The sequence below is a fragment of the Strix uralensis genome, chromosome 24 (genome assembly GCF_047716275.1).
Source record: "Strix uralensis isolate ZFMK-TIS-50842 chromosome 24, bStrUra1, whole genome shotgun sequence".
NCBI lineage: Eukaryota > Metazoa > Chordata > Aves > Strigiformes > Strigidae > Strix > Strix uralensis.
In genome coordinates, this window is record NC_133995.1 from 7,277,945 (window position 1) to 7,301,059 (window position 23,115).

Consider the following 23,115-nt stretch of genomic DNA (forward strand, 5'->3'; position numbering starts at 1 on the left):
CATCTTCAAGGTGTCCAGTGATGCCAGAACGTTTCTCTCTGCAACACGCGCTCTGTAGCTTCCCCCGTTGCTCTTTCCCCCACCCAGAAAAGTCAAACACACCTCAGCACCCCGATACTCAGCAGGGGTGGGAAAGGACCCACAACGACGGGTCCTGAGGAGGAGTTAGAGCCTCGGTGGCTGCTCCCTCGGCCCCGGCCTCGCTGGGGCTTTGGTTTAGGGTTTAGGACTCTGCCCCCACACTCCCTGTTTGGGGGAGCAGCCAGGAGCCCCGGCCCTGCTGGAAAACTGTCCACACCAGGACAACCTGCAGCTGGGTCGGGAGGCGGGGGGGGAGTCCTTCCACGGCCACTAATTCCTGCAAATTTAGGGACTTCGTGTGCCCCCAAGAGCGTGCAGGACCCTCCTGCCCCACGTACCTTTACCAACCGGCGCAGGCAGAGGCCACGTCCCAGCCAGGGCTGGGCTCCCGCAGGCAGCCAGCGGCCCAGGACAAACGCCTGCGGTTCCTGCCGGGATCCAGGCAAGGGCAGAGCCCCAGCCAGCCAGAAATCTGCCCTTTATACTGAGCCCCGTTTGCTTCAGGAACAGCAATTTAGTTGATTTTCTTAATTCTCATTCCACTGTGTATCAAAGGAGTTTCAGCATAAACTAAAATAAGCTGCAAAATGTGGAAGAGAGACCTTTAATCAAGTAGAGGCGTGTGAAGGAAAGACACCACAGTCCACATAAATAAATGTCATCTTTATTTAACCAAATATAATTTATCAGTTAAGTTGACATCTGTCAATTCAGTTATAGGAACTATAAATAATTAAGACAGTCTTTTTCCTTTAATAAAAAGAGTAAACCAGTATTTTTCATTTGCAGTCAGCTGTATAGTAGGCATGCATTTGAGTGCAACCGGTGGGAAAAGTTTTTGACCATCAATATTCTTCAATTTTAAATTAGATTCTTCCCTGACCTATTCCCCACACACACCTTAAACCTTCTATAAATGTAGGGACACCACCAGCCCAGCAGCGTGACGGCTCTCAATCACCTCTGGGTCTTCATTTTACACGAGCGGTAGCTTCTTCCCCTGGGGAATCTTTTCTCGGGGAACTAAATAGTGATGTGACACCTAAAAGGCCAGGAGAGTTTCTCATATATATACATAAAAGCTTAAGTGTTAATGGAAGGAATCTCGTATCTATTCCTCAACGTTAGGCAGAGAAATGAGGTGAGCAGCAGAGAATACTCCTGAAGTCCCTGGGCTGAGACTTCAGTACAGCAGGGTTTTGTGTTCTGTTTTTGAACAGAGCTTTGGCCAAACGAGATCTGCGAGAAGCCCCGTCACCAGGGTGGAGAGCGCGAGTTCAGAGCTGCTGCCGCGGGGGACGGGAAGGGGAAGCAAGCCTGACGTTACATTAGCGAGGCAGCAAGGGGAAAGCCATCTCAAAAATAATGTCTCTGCTCTTCAGAGGGGCTGAGAGGAGCAGCCTGACAGGGCCCGGGTCCTGTCTCTGCCCCCGAGCGCCGTGAACAGCGCAGGCAGCAGCAGCAGCGCTCAGCTCGCAGCCCCTGAAGGGGGAGAGGAGCCTCCTGCAACCCCAGAGAGCTCGAGAGCCAAGAGCCTGCTGGCCGTTTGGTTTGGATACATCTGCTCCCGTGGCTTTCTGGAACGGGTTTCCCACTCCCTAATCCCGACCTTCCTTTCCAACACGCTCGTCTCCAGAGTAAGGACCAGCTCTGCCACCAGATCTCTAGGTTGGGACAATGCCCCATCCCAGACTAACTTTGGTCTTGACTTGGCCCACAAGGGGCATTCAGCTCTTTTCTGGGGGGAGGCAGGAACTGTTCCCAAGGAATTGCTCCTCACCCAAAAAGCAAAACTGTCTGCACTTAGGCAGGGCTTTGTAAAGCTCAGCCAGTTCAAGCATCGTGCAGAGTAACAGACAGATCTCCCAGCCCAGCCTTATTTCAGATGAAGATCAGTGTTCCCAGCACCACGTCTGCCCGCCGAGCAGCGCTGCCCAACGTTGTGGGGACAGAAAGCCAGAAGGAAAAGACAAGCATTGGTTTGTCTGAGAAATACAGAAGTTAACCTAAAGGCGGAAATTAGGCCAATCAATCCAGGACGGTCGTGTTCTGCTGTGAGGAACACTTAAAGCAAGAGGAGCAGCAGACAACCACAAATCCAGCAGCTTTCAGGTGGTGTTCTGGAGCTGCAAATAAGTAGGACAGGCAGTGTCCAGACCAGGAGCAGAGCGGCAGCACCCCGGGCCTGTGCAGCCAGCTAAACCGAGAGCCTCGCTGTCCCTTCAGCGCAGCAGCACCTTGCATCCTGACCCCGAACACCGCGGGCATTCCCCCGGCGTTTGGGAAGACACGGGCAGCTCCCCAAGCTGTGCGCAGTGCAGCGCTGACATTAGGCTCCATGGGATATACTGGATTTTCCCCACGCTTGACAGATGTTAAGAGCTCTCCCCCCATGCACGCTCACGTGTTCAGTTTATACTGGTGCATTAGAGCCTGTTTAATGGCGCTGTCTGCCTGAGCACATCATTTAAACTTGGTAACTGGGTGAAGTTTCCAAGTCACTAAGACCTGCTTACATCAAACTGCACTCAGTTTACTGAACTGATTTATATCCAAATGGGAAAACTAAAAAGCGTTGAGTGCTGACAGCGTTCAGGAAGATGGTTTCCAAACGCCTTAATCACCCAACCAGGCTTTCTGTCATCACGCCGCTGCAGACTGCACAAGAGCCCTGCCAGCACGCACTAGCAGTGGATGAGAAGGCACCCCAGCCATCACCGAGCTGAAACGCACAAAAAGCAGAGGGGAAACAGGGCGGGGAACCCCACGCTCGGCCAGCGCTCACAAGCTGGGCTCTAACCCTGACACCAGCTTTACAGGCCTGCTCAAGGGCAAGCGGGTTCCAGCCCCGTACAGAGCTGCACCACAAACCAGGGCTTCGGAAATCCGACTGCGCCTGCTGAGCTGTTTTCCAGCTGATGCCTACGCAGAGAAATCCAGTGGCTGGACATGGATTCCCTCTTCTAAGAGACACCAAGAACCTAACGCTCCCAAGTTTGACTGCCCCAGGCTCAGCTGGGCGAGGTATTAGGTGGCTTCTTCCCAGCTGCAATGGGCCCGTCAGCAGCACTCAGCAACTGAAAAATCTTAGCGCACAAGACAGGATGTATTTTTCCATCCACCCCTCCAGGAAAGGAAAATGAACTGAACTGAGCAGGCTGCCATGAGAATAGTGCTGTGCCCACACCAGCACAAAGCAGAGGCTGCAGCCTCCATGCACGCAGCTGCCACGCCGGCTGCAGCGCATCCTCCGGCAGAGAGCGGCCAGCAGCAGGGGAGAAGAGGGACGGATGGGGAGAGCTCACGGCCTGCTCAGAGCGCAGAGCGTTGCCCTCTGCACGCAGCAGCAGCTGAACCCGGCTCCCGGCGAGAGGCAGAACAAGTTTGAGATGCCGCTGGAGGGTGGGCGAAAGGAGCCCAGATCTGTCAGCAGAGACCAGCCTGCTCACAGCCAGATTTCAGGGCTCCGCAGCCCTCAAACCCGAGATCACTCACTGTCCTTGCGGGCACACAGGGATGGGTGTTTCGGCACAGAGGACCCTCCCTCACCATCTCGGCTAATCCCTCTACCAGAGACTCGCGTGCTTTGGGTGCTCGGCACGGGCAGGGGATTCAGAGGGTGAACACAAGGGCAGAGGGCGACAGGGCAGAGAAGACAGGAGTTACCCCATGCCCTCCTCCATGAGGTTGTACTTTGCTAGAAGGTGCCTGTTCAGTAAAATAAATCTGAACCTTACCTCCAGTTTTTAAAACGCTTATGAAGCGAAAAAAGCAGCCCTGCACCTCTAGTGACAGGGACAGGGTGGGCTCCCTGCATGATCTGACTGATCAGTATCTTCACTGTAGCCTTGGTTCAGACATAACTGCTATGAAATTGCACTTGGTGATTGTCTCATTACACTTTTTTTTTGTCCTTCCTAAAACTAGATTTATTTTCTGTACAAACTTGGCTTGAAATATAAACCACATAAATTTCCCATTGAAAATAATGAGAATCCAGTATCAAAGATGAAGTCTCAAGAGAGACAGGGTGGGGGAGGAAGCAAAGAAGAGCAAGGGTGGAGGAGAAGAAACAACAACAAAATGAAAGGAGGAGGAGGAGGAGAGCTGTGAGAAGGGGGGCAGCAGGGAGAGCTAGTCTCCCACATCAGAGTCCCGGTCACCGATGAGCCAGAGGACGTGAAAGCTGAGAGCGAGGAGACCTGTTCCAATGAGGTCCCCCAGCGCTGTCAAGTATGGGATGGAGAAGTTGTCAGGATCGAGGTCCCTGCCCCACATCCAGTGCACCATCCAGTCAGCAATGTACAGGAGAATGAGAACCTGGGAGGCAGGAAGAAAAGAGCCACATCAGCCACCGATCCTGACCTCGGCGAGCCCAGTCTTCGTGGAGCATCAGCTGGGGTGACTCCAGCTGGGCAGGTCGGGCTCAGAGAGGCAAAATCCCACCCCGAGGAGTGGGGCTGGTGGGGGGTCAGAACCACCTTGCTGGGCGCCATGTTCCAGGCATTTAGTGGGGGCTGCATCCCCAAAGCAACTGGGACAGCACAAAGAGGAACCTGGAGAGTTTTGGTGGGCCCCTGGGCATCCAAATCCCCTGTGTCACAGAATCATTCAGGTTGGAAAAGACCCTCGGGATCATCGAGTCCAACCATCAGCCCGACTCTACAAAGTTCTCCCCTACCCCACATCCCCCAACAGCTCATCCAAAGGACCCTTAAACACACCCAGGGATGGGGACTCCACCCCCTCCCTGGGCAGCCTATTCCACTCTCTGACCACTCTTTCTGGGAAACATTTTTTCCTCGTGTCCAGTCTGAACCTCCCCTGTTGCAGTTTAAGCAACAGCCTGTCCTGAAGAGCCTCTGCCCTGTCCTTCTTTAGCTTCACATGTCACCATCAAATTTAGGCTTAGAAGGGAGAACTCCAGCACCCAAACGTCTAAATTTTGCATCTTGGTTTTCAGATCTAATTGGAATAAGCTTGAAGAGATATGGGGCAAAGAGAGGGCTCGGAAGCACGCAGGATGCTGGGGCTGGGACAGAACGCCCGGCTTCCAGAAATAAAAGAGCAACAGCCCAGCAGCTGAAACTACCCGTGTGACGTTCTCCCCCGCCTGCTTCAACGCTGTGAGAGGCTCGTATCAGTATCTACAGACACAAGAAATCTGCCTTGGATCCTCTCAAGCCTGAGGTCTGGGATGAGGATTTGAAGTGGCCACAGGCCTGTGGCTAACGCCTCTGGTGTCTGCGGGGCTGGGAGGGTCTCGCTCGGGCTGCAGCAGAGCTCAGGCCAGCGGCAGTCGGCCCACGGTGGCCCCGCGGCTGCCAGCTCCTGCTCCGGCGGCTCCCGAGGCTGCGGCCTGCGCACGGCAGAGCGGAAGCCCCCGCCAAGGGCCCAAGCACCCCGCAGGAGTTCACCACCTAAATTTAGCCTCCTGGATGACAGCGCTCTGCTCTCGCCTCTGATGGACGCTCTGACTCATTTCCTCACGCCGGCTTCGGTTGTTGATTTTAGGGGACACCGAAACCAGGCACAGCTTCCACAAGCGGAGGGGGTGAGCAGGGGGAGCGTGGCTGGGCTCAGCAGGAACCTCCCAAACCCGAGTGACTTTCCTGCCCTCCGACGCAGGCAGCCAGGCGAGCGGCCGCTGGATTTCTGCAGCATGAACACCCTGGTCTGCGCAGGACCCTCAGAGCAGCCACCGCTGGGGTGGGCTCACACGGCCCCGGCGAGAGCGGCCGCAGGGGGAGGCAGGGCAAGGGCAGCACAAGCCACGCCAGGCACAGGAGCCCTGCAAATGTCACATCCTGTTTTGCTCACCAGCAGCTTTAAAATTGCTAAAGCACCTTATAGGATAGATTAACACACACGAGGTAAATGCTTCTGCTATCAGAAGGACTTATAAGAGACAAAAGACAGATTCAAAACTTGCCAAGAATGGTAGGAAGGAAAAAGTGTGTGTACAGGTATCAACAAAGAGGGGTTTATTCAATTTGATACCGGCTTATTTGACAAATACAATCTACCTGGCACACCTCTCCCCAGCACATACATCTCTTACTTAGGGACAGGGTGTATCGCTCTGCCTTCAGCAACGTAACTACAGCTCGAGTGGCTGAACGGGGCCCCGCTGCAGAGGACACGGCAGCGTCCCCTTCTTCCCACCTGAGGGGTCACGGCCCGGGGGGGGCTCCAGCTTACCTGGAGAAGTGCAGCCGTCATGTAGAAGACGATGAAAATCAGGGTGAGCGTAGTGTGTCCGCCTTGCATGGAGCTGATGGTGTAAAGAAAAACCAAGTGTCCAGGCACCACCAGAAGAAAGAGCACACGAGCAGAGCGGGAATTCACATCTGCAAGGAAACAAAGATGGAGTTCAGGCTTACGATGGATTTGAACACAGCAACTCTGCGGCCCCCCTGGGCTCCAGGGGACAAGGCGGCCAAATCAGAAGCAGATTTAGGCTGGAAGGCAGCACCCTGGGCGATGACCCGACTGTCAGGATGCCCAAGGACTCTTTGTACCAAGCCTAGTAGGAGAGCTTAATTCTGTCCCCAGAGCAAAAGCTGTTCTCAGACCTCAGCTGCCCAAAGGACTCACGTCCCACCTCTTGACATTGCTGTCAGGAATTTACTGTGAACACTGAATTTCCTCACAGCTCTGTCTGTACCTTGTCTGGTGATCAGTTTTTGAACAGATCACCACCACGCTGGAGACCTCTCACCCCTCCCTGCTCTTCAGGGACAGCCTTGGCCCAGAAGGCCGGGACCTGGCTGCAGGCTGTCAAGCCTCTCTAGAAAGTCTGGAGAGTAACAGCCTCTGCCCACACTCTGTGCTGGAATGCGAGTTTGGGCTGTGCTCTGCCCCACAACTGCCACAAATAACAGAGCTGCTAGGATGCCTTTGTAAGTGAGAAGCTTTCTGTAACTGCAGCTCTAAAAGCCCAGCAGAGCTGCGACACTCGAGCAGCCTCGAGGCAGGTTTCAGTATCCTGGACACATCTGGAAAAGATTTAGAGGGTGGAGGATTTACAGTATTAGACAGTCAGGGCATGGGACTTGCACAGCACATTTTCCTCCTCCAGCAGAGCTGTGCTGTCACACTGCAGCTCTGCTCCAGTCTGACCGTCTCTAGAGGGCAGGCCAGGGCAGAGCACCAGCACATCCGCGAGCTGCCAGCTGCCTCCCAGCAGACTTCAGCCACCATTTCCTGCGACAGGGCTCCAGGGACTGTCCCAGACAAGTTTATTCAGCCAATGGCACCAACTGCCTCTGGCAGAAGTCGATATATTTCAACACCCGACTCGCATACCTGAGCTGAAGAAAGTGCTGCAAGGGCTGGGGCACTTGCGGGGGGCTGCTTCAGAGCTCTCTCCAGGCATCCCACTCATGTGCAGGTACGTGGAGATGCGACTGGCCTGCACTGCCACCAGGTTGCCACCCACACCTGCAGAGGAGGAGAGAGCGGTAAGATGATGTCTTTCTCTTCAAACACTTTGAAGAGAAAGAGCTATTTTCAACAGCCAGCAGATCTGGAATTGCCAGGTGCTGGAATAATGTAGGACAGTCTATTTTTGACCTGAACTCCACTTTTGCAGGATGTAAAGGGCTGAGACAAAGCACACTGTTCTATGGTTTCCCCTTAGGCCCCTTAGTAAAACAGATGCAATTCTATTACCACAGCTTTGATTGGAAGAAATATGTGAAACAAAAAAATGATGAGTCAGCCACCAAAACAGATACAGGAAGTTTAAAAGTATTTTTTGCACGAGGCATAATGAAAACTGTGGAACCCACTAGCACAAGATGCACTGGCTCAGAATTAACTCTACATATTGCAAAAAGTAATAAAAGTTTCTCTGGTTCATTAGGCAGAAAGCAGGTCAAAACTTTATACCAGAAGCAACTAGATTTCCTGACTCTGAGTTGCAAATCCAAAGCTTTATGTCACCAGGTGCCACAAGACACATATCCTGGAAGATGGGGGTCTTCCACCAGCCAGGAGGAATCAGGAAATTAAGGCAGTTTTTGTTGGGCCCCTGGAAAACGTGTCTTTTAAGCAACAGCCTCCCAGGCCAGTCGCCCTCCCGTGGAAGGTTGGCACCAGGGGGAGCCGCGCTGCTGTAAGCTTGAGTCAAACCACTGCCTCTCACTGGCAATCAAAAGGGAATTAGTCTCCTTAATCTGCCTGAAATAAGGCACACAGGACAATTCCACTGTTTGCCAAGAGTCTCCAAGAGCTGCAATACCACAGGGGAAAGGAACTCACCATTAATAACCGGTGTGAAGACAGCCATCCCAGCAAAGTTTGGATCTGAGACCGTTCTGTCCAAAATTAAACCCCCAACACTGCAGAGGGAGAGAGGTCAGTGCTGAAAGCTCGTTAGGAAACACTCACAGGGAGCACCAAGGGTTCTCTCTGGTGAACTGTGCACACCCAAGGGTGATACATACACCTGCTAACGTGCACCTATGGCTGCGGCTGTCGCACGTGATTTTAAGCCTCAATATTTGATAACAGAAGACAGTTTGAGCAGGATCTTGTCTCATTGCTGCTAAAACCCATCAAAGACTACACACTCCCTGATGTAGTTTACGGCAACATAGTCATCAAAAGGAATCCTGCCCTTCAGAGGGCAGAGAGGGCTCCTGTGCAGAGGACTGCCCAACGGGATCTGTGTTTACTCCGTGGCCATACCAGAGCCTCCCTGGGCAGCAGCTGGGACACTGCTGAGGCCCTGGATTCCAGCAGGAAGGTGCTTAATCACTCCTGTGCCTCAGTATCTAGAACCCCGTGTCTTTGTCTAGAAAACACAGAATGACCTCCAGTTTCCTGGCAGTCTGGACTGGGGATGCAGAAGAGGTTTGGTTCCCTCTTGTTCCAGAATCTACCAGGTGTTAGTGGCAATGAAGCTGGTGCAGGGTCTGGAGCACAGGTCTGATGGGGAGCGGCTGAGGGAATTGGGGGGGTTTAGTCTGGAGAAGAGGAGACTGAGGGGAGACCTCATGGCCCTCTACAACTCCCTGAAAGGAGGGTGCAGAGAGGGGGGATGAGTCTCTTGAGCCAAGGAACAAGTGCCAGGACAAGAGGGAATGGCCTCAAGCTGCGCCAGGGCAGGGTCAGACTGGCTCTTAGGAAGGATTTCTTTGCAGAAGGGGTTGTTGGGCGTTGGAATGGGCTGCCCAGGGCAGGGGGGGAGTCCCCATCCCTGGAGGGGTTGAAGAGTCGGGTTGAGCCAGCGCTGAGGGATCTGGTGGAGTTGGGAACAGTCAGGGTGAGGTTCATGGTTGGACTGGAGGATCTTCAAGGTCATTTCCAACCAAGAGGATTCTGGGATTCTACCAAGGGCGAAGAGGCTGAAGGGGCTGGGGGCAAGGGTGAATCATGTGTGTCTGGGGGAGAGGAGCTCCTCCACGCCCTCCTACCTGCTAATTGCCATGGCGATAATGACTGGCTCCCAGCCAGAGTACAGCACCTCCCGAGTCGCTGCGTTCTTCTTGGCAATGATGATCCAGATGGGCAGCAGAGCTATGAAGAAGGCGCATACCAAAGGATTCACGTAGGCTTTGCTCTCTGAGGGGAAAAATAAGCAGAAGCAACATAGCAAGGCCACATCCGGCTGCAGGGGGGCGGGGTGCTACTTCAGCTGAGCTCAAGTCTGCCTTACAGACTGCTGTCACCCCTGGAGTCACAAACTCCGGTAAGGGAAGGCAAACTAGACCAGCCCAGCCTCAGCTCTGCAGGACATGGTATTTCCTTCTCCTGGTGTCCTCACAGGGGCTTTATCGACAGATCCAAGTGAGATCTCTTCCATTTCAACTGCTTATTCCCACTTCCCTGGGCAAGACCTCCCAGTGCTGCTTCACCTTTGGCTGAACCTGGCTGAGTCGCATCCCCTGCATCCCAGCTGCAGGGAAGGAAGGTGGAGGGGAGGGAGGAGGAAGTCTAGAGTCTACAGCTGCAGCTCTGCACTGAGGATCCCCAGCTGGTGCTGACGGTACAAAAGATGAAATCCAAAGCTGCCTTCTCCCACTGCTTTAGCCACAGTCAAGCCCCTGGCACTTGGAAGGGGACAACCTCTCCCTTACCACTTTACCTGGTGAGAAGGAAGTATGCAGATCACTGCCAAGACTGTCTGCAGCTACAAGGCAGTAAGAACGTCCGTTTCCTTCCCTTATCAGTTCTGACTAGGTCTCACTAACTGAGGTAGCTTCCAGGCCAGGCATCCTATACACCCCAAGAACAGAAAGGGTAAAGGAAGAGGGTGAAATGAGAGGGAGATGCAGCAGCACGTGGAAGGACCAGGGAGAGGCAAAACCCTTTTGTCGCTCCTCACCCAGCTCTTTGTACAAGCCCCAGCTGATTCCTGAAAGCAGAGCCAGGGTGATGAGATCCCCCAGGCTGGCAGCAATCGGTGTGGCAACGTTATCAGGGTTGATCCCCATCTTCCTGGATCCGATGATGACCCCAATCATAATCATGCCTAGAGCAAAAAAGAGGAAGAAAACAGGATGAGGCCAAGGGGAGCCCAGCATTTTAGGAAGAGGTGCGTGGAGGGTGTGTAGGGTCTGTCTCTCACCCAGAACAAGGGAAGCAATAAAAGCAGTAGCCACGCTGCTGGCACAAAGCAGGACAGCATGGTCAATGCTGAAGTGCCCATCTGGGATCCACCCGAATACCACTGCTGCGATCGAGGCCAGGAAGCCAACCACAGTAGCCTGAACCTGCAAATAAAAACTAGAGAGTCACCAAGAGGACTAGAGAGCAAAATGGTCCCGGGGTGAGGGAAGAGGGAAACACCACCCAGGGTACCATTTCAGGTGGATTAACATCCAGTGGGGAAACACCAAGTTTAACCTATAGGACAAACCATTATGGCGAGATGACTGTGGGACAAAAAAAGTGGCATTTGCCTCCCCATTAGACATGCAATATTGACAGTCGATAGCAAACCCCAGGCATTTAGACCTTCTGACACTTGTCATAGTTGGGCTTGAACCAACTACCAGTATTTCCACTTTCTGCTCCTTTCACTTTTTCTTACCTGTATCAGAGCCATGTTCCCTGTTATCATCCTCCAGAGCTCTTTGGGTGTATCCATTTGGCCAATATTAGCCTGCAAGAGGACATGGCAATGTCACTGAAGACTGACAGCATTTTGCACTTGCTAACAGTCAAATTCCTGCCTCCCAGCTACGCAAGTTTGTGCCAGGAGCAGGAGAGAACAATGACCTCAAGTCCTTAGCTCTTACAGGAGAGCAATTCAGTAGAAAAGGCGCCTGCGTCTGTGTTTGCACGTAGTGTGTACAGCTGGGGCGCAGCTCTGCGGTAACACCTCAGTCTGTGACTGTCACTCGGGCTAGATACACCCTGTGTAAATACAGTGCCACTTCCAAGTTAACTCTGGTCTCGTACTCCAAAGCTGTTCCCAGTTTCAGCTGCAGCACCTTCTCCTTTCCAGCTGCGGGAACGGGCTGACACTCTCCCCCGCGGCAGGAGCGGAGCCAGACCCACTACAGAGGGGGTTTTGAAGGGAGTGTAAAGGGGAATCGACGTCAACAGAACGTCTGATGAAAATCTTGCAAAAGCAACAAGATATACTTTGTCCCCGCGCAGAGTCACGCACCGCTGCTTATTTACTCATTGAATTCACTCCGCTGGTGATTAAGCCAAGCCTGGCTCAGGCCCAGTTGGGTCATGCAGCCCCTCAGGTCAGCCAGCCAGGAGGGAAATAGGGGGGCACTGACCCTCGGGTCAGCTGTGTGCCCCAGCTCCGACACGGACCAAGGCCAGAGTAGCATCACGTGGGCAGAGGAAGCTGGCAGCAAGAATTACTGTTTCAGTTAAAAGCTGAGTAAACAAGGCTAATGCCACGTGGAGACCTAGCGAGTAGCGGGAAGCAGCCATGGCACACGGGTCATCTGGCACCGCTACAACTGCGGGAGATGCTAATCAGACTAACCAGGAGAGATGGAAAGTTGCTTTAATTCCCTGGTGGATGATCCAAAATAACCCAGCAGAATCGCTGCAGGTTGCTGGTTATGGCAGAGCATCAGGGTCCTGCTCTTCCCCAGCACCTTCTGGGTCTTTATGGGAAATTGGAAGAATGGACGAGCAGAGGGTATAAGCTTACATCCAGTCTTGTGTTATTAGACACTGATGAACACGAGGAGGAAACAAGGGGGAGGCTCGAACAGTCTGAAGCAGTAAATGGATGCTGGAGTTACTGGCTGCCAGCGTCAAACTCAAAACTTCTGCACAACAATACAGCAGCAATTTCCTTGCTGGTCTCCAAAAAACCCAAGAAGTCAGTGATCAATAATCCTTCTGCTCTCCTTACTGCATGCGTTTGAGAGAACTGCCAGCTCTTTTCAACCAGCACTGAGATGTGCCCATCTCTAGAGTGAATTATTTGGGTCAGTTTAGTGGCGAGGAGGAAGGAATGGGGGAAAACCAACAAAAAGTTGACTGGAGTAGCACTGAGCACATCCAGCATGGGAATTTGAGCTCCATATGAAGCCTGACCTTAAAATTCCAGCCACATGGCAATTAGGTTGGGATTAACATAACCTAGCTGTAGTCACTGGCAACAGGAGTTTAATCCTTTAACTAATGGGAGAGTTTTGCTTCTTAATTGTGAAAGGAATTTCTGAGGTGCCTTAATGCAGCACTAATTAGAAACCTGCGGTCTGAGAAACCACTCCAGGCTGCTTTCCTGTGGAGAGAGCACGAGACTCACGCCATGAAGCCCTAGGCAGGGGGGAGCTCCCTCCGCACACCTGCACGTGGGTCCCCCACGCTGAGGGAAGAGAGCAAGAAAAAAAAAGGAAAACCCAAGAGATCATCCTACCCCACTATGCACAGATACGAGGAGGTAGAGCTCAAGGCTAGAGTTCGTGTGGAGGCAGCACAGCCTTCTCTCCTGCCAGGGCAAAGGACAGCAGAGGACAAAGCCTGGGTGTTGGCCCACCAGGCTAATGCCACCCCCCAGTCGTCAGCTGAGGGGCAGAAGGAGGCACGAGGACACCAACGCCGCTCGGCACAGACGGGCAGGAGAACTGGACGGGTGCTCTCTGCACCAGTTCCCTGGTGATGCTGCTGCAGCCACCAGAGCAGATAGGGGAAAGTTTTGCATTCCTGTGACTTTCTGCACAGTCTCGTTTCTCTGCCAAGCCTGCCCCAACGTTGCTCCATGCCAGCCCCATACAGGGAGAGGATGGAGAAGTGCTGTGCTGCCTTTGTCCCAGGAGAGCCAAGCGCTCACCCTGATCAGCCCACGCTCAGAGAGTGCAGGCTGGCCAAGGTCAAGAGGGAGAACAGCCCGTGTCTGGGACAGTAAGGATCCTGACATGATCCAAACAATAGAGAGGGAATAAAACAAAGGGATTTGTTTCCCAGAATGAAGGAGCAAACAAAGCTCAGCCTGCAACACAAGCTGCAGCGCTCGGCCTCTGTCCCCGCAAGCCCTGGCACCCGAGCACAGCTGGGCCAGGGCAGCGCGAAGCCTCCCAGCAGCTCTGTCCTCCCCCCAGCGCCTGGGGAGAGGAGACCAGCACCGAGGGGGAGCAGGCACAGTCCAGCTATTGCCAGGTAATGCTGGCACGGCCACCCCTCAGGCAGCTCAGCACCCTGCTCCTTCAGAGATCGACGGGCAAGGGCTGAATCCAAGGAGAAGATGGTCCCCAGAGTCGGCAGGAATCGGCAGGCAGGGGCTGGGGTGCAGAGGCCAAGCCAAGGGCTAGTCCAGGGAAATGCTGGTGGCCTTCCTGCTCCCCAGGGACTGCAGGGACCACCTCAGACTCCACAGATTACGATGTCAAAGTGCCACCAGTTCAGCAGAGGAGCACAGCATCCTTTAGGGTACCCACAGGGAGCTACTGCATGAGGGACAAGAGGGGCTGCCGGTGACATGGGCTGGATGAGCAGCTCAAAACGTTGGCTCTGCTGCCATCCAGGAATGCACCAGAAACCTGGGGCCACAGGGGCCAACAGGAAGCTACTGAGGAGCAGAGTCACAGCTGGCATCACCCTGTTGCTCAAGATGGAGGAACAAGAAAGGACCCAGGAGAGCAGATACAGAGAGACCTTTTCAGCACTCTCCTGTGCTTTCTCCTGCAGCCACCAGTAAGGGGAAGGCTGAGAGGAAGGGAGCATGTTGAGAAGCAGCTCGCTGCTAGCTACGCCTGCTGCTACCACCCAGGCAGGACTCCTCCATCCCTACATCTCAGCCAGCACCTCCCTCGGGCCAAGGTGCATCAGCTCCTCTGCACTGTCAAGGCCAAGACCAGGCTGCTTGCTGCAAGGGCTCTCTCTTCCAGCAATGCACAGCAGAGTTAAAAGCCTGCCAGCAGGCAGCTAACACCTTGCAGATGTAAGATTCAAAGCTGTATGTACTCCCATCATGGGAAACACAGAAACATCAGGCAGTCGCTTGCTGTCATGCTCAAGCAGAAGATGCTTTGCAGAAGGAAGGAGTGTTATTATCCCTGTTAGGAGAGGATGTCAGTCTCTCTCCAGTGCTGCTCAGCTCCAGAGACAGACTGCTGTGTTATAGAAACATTTAAACACAAAGCAATTCATTTACAGTTGGACTAACACAGTATTCTGAGGCGCTAACAGAGCCTGCCCCCATCTCTCACAGGGAGCTCACTGTTTCACAGGAATCGGACTGAATTCTAGCAAGAGAAATGCCCAGCCATGCCTCTCCATCAACTTCAAGAGGCTGTCAATCCACCTGCTCGCTCTCACTGCAAGGTCCCCTTCGTTTTGGCCTTTGCTGTACAGCTCTCTTCAGGCTCTCTCATCACCCAGCCTTCCTGAACCTGGCTTGTTTTAGCCTGCTTTGATAACACGCCCACACCCAGCTTCCTCATGAAGAAAACTAGATCCGAGCACTCCAGACATTAAACTGCCACAGCCAGCTCACGCACCGTGCCCTCAGGGCCCACGAGCAGCCGCGACTAGGAAGTGAACTGTCAGCAAAGCTTAAGGACTATTAAGCCTTCAAATCTGATCAGTCCAGTGGGATGAACACACCTGCCCAGCACGCTAAACTCCAGGCTCTGGTTTCTGGGGTCACTGGCTGGGACAGTTTTGTCTGCCCAGCCACCACACACACACCCCCCTTCCCAAAGCAGTATCCTGCTCCCTCCCTCCACTCCCTGGATACTCACAGCTGTCGACAGGCGAGACGCCAGAGTCATCTCCAGGTTCCCCTTCAGGCCCAGTAATGCAGGTACTAAGATAAATACCTCCGTCACGTATTTGAAGACATCCCAGTGCTGCAAGATTAAACCAAAGACAGACCATTAAAAAATAATCATGGCTTTGGACTGAGCGTCACTTACTCATCCGCTTTTGCCACCTGGCACTGCCCGTGTGCGGCCCTGAGGAGACAACCCTGTTCCCCTTCTGGTGCCACACTTTGAATTTTGCAGCAATTTTACTGCTTTTGACATTTGTGTAGCAGTGACCACACGTTCCTGCTGAGCTTAAAAACCGGATCTCAGCCTGCAGCTTTCAGTTAAAAATCCCCCAAAGATTAACCACTGACAAAATGTTTATGCATACAGAGGCCAAAATAGAAAAAGATGAAGAGACTTTGCCCCAAACTTCCAGTTTTTGGCAGAACTGAGTACTGAAATTCGGTCAGTCTCAGCTCAGAGCCATTCCCTACGTGTGTGTCTTACAGATACATTCTGGAGCAAGGCACTGCTGCTCCCTGATCCTGCCAGCTCCAAAAAGCAGCTCACCGTGGCCTCTGTTCCACCCTACCTCCCCGAGGAGGTGCGTGCCCTCCCTCCCCTGGCACCTACATCACTGACAGATTTACTGACTACTCTCTCTACAGCCAAGTCAGCTCCCTTGGGTGTGAGGCAGAAGAGGCAGCCATGGTTATTTAGGAGAAAAGGAAGAGTAATTGCAGGGTGAGCAGTCTTACAGGAGAGCAGCTGGCTTCCATGAAAACACAAAACCACCCTGAAAAACCTCACAACCGCATTTAAAAAAAACCCTGCAAGCTACACAAACCTCATTGCCCGATTCTTTATTTTAGTGAATGTTTTGCAAGAAGGCATTGTGTCCAAAATAACTCCTGCTTCCCACATTGCCTGACTGCCACACTCTTAAAGGACACTGAGCACAGCTGGAATCGCACTCTCAACAGCTGGCTGCTGCGCTGAACATGTTAACAGTCCCGGCTCTCGCAGCTTTTTTCCTGCAAACGTTACCTGCCACGGGCTCCATCCCTCGCAGCGCTCTCCTCGGCACTGTCAGACCATCAGGCTCACTGGCCCGCAGGACATGTATTTCTTTCCAGGACAAGGAAAACTATTGGCCAACAACTTACAGCTAATACAAGTCACTCTACCTGCATGACCAATACCTTCCTGTGGGGAAGGACTTCAGTGATTTTTGTTTATTTTTCCATCCTTTGTGTTGCTTGCCTTCACCACCAAGCCAACAAATTCCAGTTTCCTGCCAGGTCCTTTGCAATACCACATCCGAGCCGCGCTCACTTGAAAAACCGATTTGTGAGAAAACTGTGAGCACCTGCCTCCTGGCAGGTTAAGTGTTTGCGATGGATGAACTGGGACCGTTTTTCCTCAAAGGGAAAAAACTGTTTTCCAGTCAATAAAAATCCCCTTAACGTTTCTGACAGCTTGGTAAGACAAACTAGCCACGCTCTCCAGCTCCCAGGCGCAGAGAGGAAAGCTGCTCAGCTGTTTGAGGCACAGCCACAACCCCCTCTCTGCTGGAGGACGAGGCTCCTGAGAATACCCAGTTTCCAGACTCTCCTCGTGCAATGAGCAGTCCTTTCCCTGTTGCTGTGACGGGCAGTACCTAAGGAAACCACCATGGTCCAACCACCCTGCACCAGTGAACCTGACCTGGGAGACCTTTCCACAGCAGCCAGAGGCACTCTGAAGGGGTTCAGCTCGGCACGACTCTCCGAGCAGGGGATATTTGAGTTCAGTGCTCACTGCTGAGCAGGGCAGGAGGGAGAATCAGTCTGAAATACTTCATCCGACACAGCAGCACATCAGGCTGTGCTTCCTTTAAGGTCACATCTAGGAACAGGCAAGCTCGGCTCTCCTTGGTCTATTTTTAGGCAAGCATTATGATTGTTTTGCTGCTGCTTGTACCGGTGAATCCTTTGCTACGACTTCCCTCGGCAGTATCTAGAATTCAGTCAACAAGCACCACGCTCCCACTTCCCAGGACACGCTGGGTGTCACCAAAATCACTTAACGAAAGGAACATCGTCATTAGTCAGACCGCAGGCTGGAAGTGTTGTGCAAAAGTTTCCTGGCTCTTTCTGTGGAAGTAGAGGCAGGATCAGGCAATAGCTAGAACAAGTTCACAGCCCTCCCTCACCTTGTCCCAACCCTGGATTTGTAAATTAACCTTTAAAGGAGGCTGCACTGCAAGCTGGTGCCCGAAGCTGCTGTAACCAGAGCAGCTCCCTGAGCAAGACAGGGGTGTTCCTGGATAAAGGAATAAAAACCATCTTCAGGGAAGGAAAACAAGGAGATTTCTGCAGACATCAGCAGCTTGCTCACTGCAAAGAGCAGGACCCATGGGCTCCTGCCAACTTTCTTAATATAAGATGTTATACAACACTGGTCTACGGGCATTCAGTACGTCTCGAAGGCCTCCCTGGCTCCGGCAGAGAAGAAAGCTCCCGCAGAGCCGTGTGCCCACAATGTGGCTCCGAGGGAAGAACCAGAGCCAGACTGTTTGGGGAAGACAAAAAAGGGAAAGAGAAGAGGAAATATGAATTTAACTTCAGGACGTGAAGCTGTTAAAATCCCTTTCCCCCCTGTAACAGCCCCTCTGACAAGCACAGAAATAGGCTGTTTTCAGAGCGAGGACAGAGGCTAACACAGCACACAAGATTCTCCCAGATCGTCCAGTCTGCTCCGTGCAAAGGGGAACGCCCTGCACTGGGGAGCAAGGGGGGTCCCGGCTGGCTTTCAGCAGAGCTGTGGAAGAGAATGACAGGGAGAGGCACTTCATCTCCAGCGCCTCCTCCCTGCCCTCTGGGGAGGGGGAGCAGGGAGACTGTAAGCAATCTAGGTTTCATTTATTTCAGCTTCATTTTCTACTAAGCCTGCGGTCCCTTTGAACACAAATCTGCCCAGATACCAGAGCCACCAGACGCTGGTCTCTCCCGTGCAGCACTGGAGGGGGAAGATCAGACCCTGACCTGCCACAGATTCTGGAAGAAACTTCAAACCCCAGGTGGTGTTTTGCAGTTTCCTCCAGGCTTGCCGCCTTTCAGTAGCTTTGCACCTGCAGACAACTGATACTTCCAGGGTAACAGCTGCCACTCAGCTGCTGTCATTTTTAGTCACTACGTGCAAAGTTAAGGCTTACACGAGTTATGAGTAACAGCGTGGTTTCGCTCAGATTATAGCGGGATGGTGATTCATGACAGCTCGGAGGGGAGGGATGCGCTGCAGGTTGGAGCTATGGCTGCCTTGGCGCGGCTGCTTCGCACGCTGCCCTTCTGCCAGCACCCTCCCTCCAAAATGCCAAGGAACAAGCGGCCTTAACAGGAGAGCCCCAGCTCCAGGGCTGGCACTCCCCACCCGCCCCAGAGGGATGTTAACACCAGAGGTGCTCAGGCAGGAGAACGAGCAGATTCCCTCCTCCATACGGAACACTGTCCATCCCATCTGAAGAATCTCCAGGGAACAGACAAGTCTGGAAGACAACAATTGGGGCTCTGCTGGGAGAGGGACTGTGCCAGTAGTCCTCTACTGCACACAAAAAAGCAGCTGGTATGCTCACAGGTCACCTGGCCCAGAGGTCTCTCCAATCCCAAAGGGAACAGAGGCCAACTCTTCTCCTGAGAGGCAAATTCATAGGGATACATTAATGGGCCAGCACGGCCAGAGGCCAGGGCTGCTTGTTTTCACAGTGGGGAGACCAATTACAGCTGGCTGATTAGTCTGTTTATCCAAAACAGAGGAAATGGAGTGTATGGAGCCCTCCAACCACTGCAAACCACGGCTACATCCAAAGCAATGGGACTCCAGTCCGCCCCAGTGCACCAGTTACCCACTCCACATGCTTTCCTCTTTTCATCCAAGGCTCTGAGTCGCTGGGAAACCAGTTATCAAAATCAGCTCCCCAGACTCTGCAGGCAAGCAAGCCGAGACCGCACGCTTCCCATCCCCCTTTTCCACCCTATGGCATTCAGATACCTCATTTAATCCCAAGGCTAAAGGGAGTTAGAGTTGGCAGGACAAGCTGCACAGCCACATGCTGAGCTGCTGTGGGACAGAGGAATTATGAAGCTTTATTTCTATTAAAAAAAAAAAGGCAGGAGAACGCAGCACTCTGCCGCAGTATTGCACCTCTGCCCTGCTCCCCCTGGCCAGAAGGGCTGTTCCTTCTCCAGGAAAGGCTTTAGGTCGGGTTCAAATCACTGGCCCTGGGAAACTGCCAGAAGAGCCATGGATGAGTTTACAGGGACTTCGTGAAGGGAAACATGCTTGAAATGTCTTTCTGCTTAAGAAAATTATTCCAGTAAATCTCTCTCGGATTCATCTAGCGTAGCCAGCCTTTCCTGTTGAGTCACTTCACAGCTCTCTCAACAGGCTGCATCAAGAGAAACCGTAAGGATGACCAGCGTGCAAAGGCATGCAGGGAAATAGCCATTAGGGGCAAGAAAGCAAGAGAAGTGTCTGCTTGACCACCCACAAATACAGAAAAAGCCTGATTTACCCTACTGGCACACAGCTCGGGCGGAGATGATCGTAACTGCCAGCAACACAGACAAGTGACTGACATGTGAGTCTTTCTATGCCAACACTACGAGGGCTTGTTTACCCCACTTAAGCAAACAGAGGAGCTTCAAGCAGAGCATTTTTGGTTGACCACAGCTCCAAAATGGCTGCCTCCTCCATCCAAATAGTTTCATAAACCTACACTGCACAGATGATCGAGCTTTGTGCCTCAGTCACCGTTTTGGGCTGGGTATCAAGACAACTCTGTGCTGCCTGTCTTTCAGAGCAAAGGAGAAGAGGTTAAGCAGCTGATGTGCTGCTGGAGACACACGTTTGGAGAACACATGCTAGAGAGACTGGCGCAGGAGCCACGCTTTGTGAAGGCACGTTTCCCACAAAAAAGCCTAAACAAGCTGCACGGCTGCTGGGTTCCCAGTGTCACCTGCCACGAAACCTAATGAGAGATCACATCTGGTAACACATCAGTTTTTACCCAGAGGTAACAGCCAGCTCTCTGGCTGGCCTTTCCTAAGAATCACCTCCACACACCTCTTGGGAGGAACCACTATTAGCCCAGTTGCCCCTGGCCACTTCAAGAGCAAGAGGAGGCAGCGTAGGGGCTGCTGAGGCAGCCTTTGACCTTCAGAGCGAGCCACCGTGCAGCTTCCCGCACACACCACGACAGGAGAATCATTAACCCGGCTGGCACGAGCCCGGCGTGCTGGGACAGTGCAGCAACCATCAAAGATGAAAAAGTGACACAGGACCTGTGGAACTAGTGTCTGGGATGTCTACAGCCACCATCAGGGAAATGCTTTATTTCAAGCTGTGATGCACAGGGCAGTCTCAGTTCCCAGGTAGATGCTCTGGCTGCACGTGTGCCAGCTGCACCCTCCTGCTCTGAGCTGGAGCAGGGCAGCTGGAGGGCAGGGGTGCCCGCAGCCTCTTCTCCCCTCACTCCAGACATCACCGAGGTCTCCCCCCGTCTCCCCTGACCCCAACCAGCACACGAGGTAACTGATCTCCTCCCCTCATAGTTGCTATCTGCTGAACTAGCCTTGGCATTCGAGTCCCTCCTGACTTGGGATCAAGCCATGGTCTACAGAGACCAGATTCAGAGCCCAGAGCCGTGCCAGGGAAGTATCAATCTTACCTGCACAACGTCTAGCACCATTCCAGCAGCAACTGTCCCAAAGCCTGCCAGGAGGAACGGAAAGAGGACTTGCAGCCCAATGGAAAAGGAGGTCTCCTTGAGAGGTGAGGCTGGCTCAGGACCTCGGTCTGTGCTGGTGTCATCACTTTCATTGCTCTGGCTGCCATTTTCCAGCAAGGCGTCTTCTTCTCGCACCCCTTTAGCATTGGCACGGGACTCCAACACCACCACTTCTACCCTGTCACCATCAGGTCCCAGGAAATTCGAGGGCTCCACCATTTGCCCCCGGTCCGGACTGGTGAGGCAGTCCACGGGCACAATGGGCAGCACAGCCCCATTGGCCTGGTGGGTCTCCTTCTGCTCTGGCTTGGAAGACATGCTGCAGAGAGGCTATCCTGACCCTTAGCTTGGTGGGCCTACAGCCAGCAGCTGTTCCAGAAAAGATCTTCTGCCAAAAGCTTATAAAAATGGCCTTTCCGGCATCTAGAGATGACCTCTCCTATCCCCGCTCGCCTGCCTTTGAGTGCAGAGACTGCTCCTGCAGCAGAGATCCCCATCAAGCAAAGTCCAGGAGTGTTGGACACCAACCACTGAGCTAGCAGGGAACACTGCTGGAATTGGGAACTACAGCAAATTCACTCTGGTTCTCTTCCTCTCCAGCACTGTGCGGTACAGCAGCCACCACGACAGGATCCAAGTTTTCTTCTTTGATGTATGACACTTTAGTGCATCTTTCTGCAGGTCTTCTTCCAGCAGCACCACTGCTGTGATGGGGCACACAAGGCAGAGAAAACCAGATGAAGACCACTGAATAAGACAGAAGCTTAAAGGGATGAGGCAGCAGAGAGTAGATACAAGAGGGACTGGCTTTTAGGGATGATAAAATCCAGAAAAGCTCTTCTTACTACCAGGGCTTTGTCACTTTCTCCAGTGGCACTGTCCCTCTGCAGAATTTGAGTCTGAAGGTTCCTGCGGGCTTTTGCTCTGTTTCAGCCTGTTTCGTGCTCTCTGCCAAACGGCCAGCAATACCAGCAAGCTCCAAGTGTCACTGTCGTCCTCGTCTTCCAGAAGAATTTCTCACCTTACAGCATGAGGCAACGACAGTTCTTATTTAAAGTCACAGCAAGTTCTCCGTTAAGGTTACTTACTGAGCTGCACAGGCTGTAGGGTGGGAGCTGGCATTTGGACAGCCTTAGATTTAATGTCACTCTCCAAAAACTTGTCTTTCACCTGAAATACATGGGAGGAAAACCAATATTCTATTGGGTCTCGTGGCAGTCAGCGTAACAACTAGTTCATTCAACAATATTTTCCCCCTACATACACTGAAGGTACAGCCACCAGCCGTACTACCCCTTGACTCTTTAAACCTTCCTTCACAACCCTTCGTGCACCTCAGGGGGGCTGCGTCATGCGGGGGGGGGGAGAGGAAGAGCCGCTTTCTGCTCCCCGTACCCCAGAAACAAGAACCCAGGAGGGTCCTTCGGGATCCTGCCCGGAGGCCAAAGCCCCGCACGGAGCCACCGGGCACAACCGCGGCTCCGTCCCCTCTCCGTGTGCCGCAGAGCCCCGTGCGCGGTGGAAGCGCTGCCGGGCGAGCGCGCGGGGGGGAGCGGGCGGCCCGCACCCGCGTATCCCCAAAAGCCACCACCTCTGGAGCGGCCCCGGCCGAGGCCCAGCCCCGCCGGCGCGGACAGCGGCCCCGGGCACAGCGCGGAGCGGAGCTACCGCGGCCGCCGGCCCCCTCCCTGCCGCACGGCGCTGCCGCGGCCCCCCGCCGCGGCCCCGGCCCCCCGCGGTACCGCCGCGCGCCCTCCCGGCGCACCGGGCATCTCACCGCTGCGCACCCGCGGAGCCGCCCGCTGCCCGCTCCGCTCCGCGCTGCGCCGGACCCGCTGCGGGCTGCCCCGCACCGCCCTGACATCACCGCCCGCCAATGGTGGCCCTGCCCAGCGCGCCGCGCGGCGCTCCCATTGGCCAGGCGCGCGTGGCGTCACGCCTGGCCCCGCCCTCTCCGTAAGGGGCGCGCTGCCCACGCAGCGGCGGGGGAGCGGCGAGGCCCCGCCCCCGCGCAGGGTCACGTGTGGCGGAGCCCACATGGAGCGGCGGGGCGGCCGCCATCGCGCCCTCCGGTCCCCGCGCCGGCCT

General features: G+C 53.8%; 1 protein-coding gene across 1 annotated transcript; it reads right to left on the reverse strand.

Moving 5' to 3' along the window:
- Positions 1-729: 729 nt before the first annotated feature.
- On the reverse strand, positions 730-22,894 carry SLC41A1 (solute carrier family 41 member 1). The gene is made up of 11 exons (XM_074893611.1): positions 22,805-22,894; positions 20,968-22,197; positions 15,252-15,359; positions 11,123-11,194; positions 10,658-10,802; positions 10,415-10,561; positions 9,504-9,651; positions 8,347-8,426; positions 7,390-7,524; positions 6,283-6,431; positions 730-4,401 (listed from the first exon to the last, which is right to left on the reverse strand). The coding sequence occupies exons 2-11, from the start codon at positions 21,343-21,345 to the stop codon at positions 4,216-4,218; spliced, it is 1,548 nt and encodes a 515-aa protein (XP_074749712.1). The 5' UTR covers positions 21,346-22,197; positions 22,805-22,894; the 3' UTR covers positions 730-4,215.
- Positions 22,895-23,115: the final 221 nt, after the last annotated feature.

Bases quoted from the DNA above. Each gene is read 5' to 3' on its own strand.
- SLC41A1 (XM_074893611.1), bottom strand. From the start codon at position 21,345: ATGTCTTCCAAGCCAGAGCAGAAGGAGACCCACCAGGCCAATGGGGCT. The intron at 10,562-10,657 runs GTGAGAGACAGA...TTTTTGCTCTAG, and splicing joins TATTGCTTCCCTTGTTCTGG to GCATGATTATGATTGGGGTC. The intron at 7,525-8,346 runs GTGAGTTCCTTT...CCTCCTCTGCAG, and splicing joins CTTCACACCGGTTATTAATG to GTGTGGGTGGCAACCTGGTG.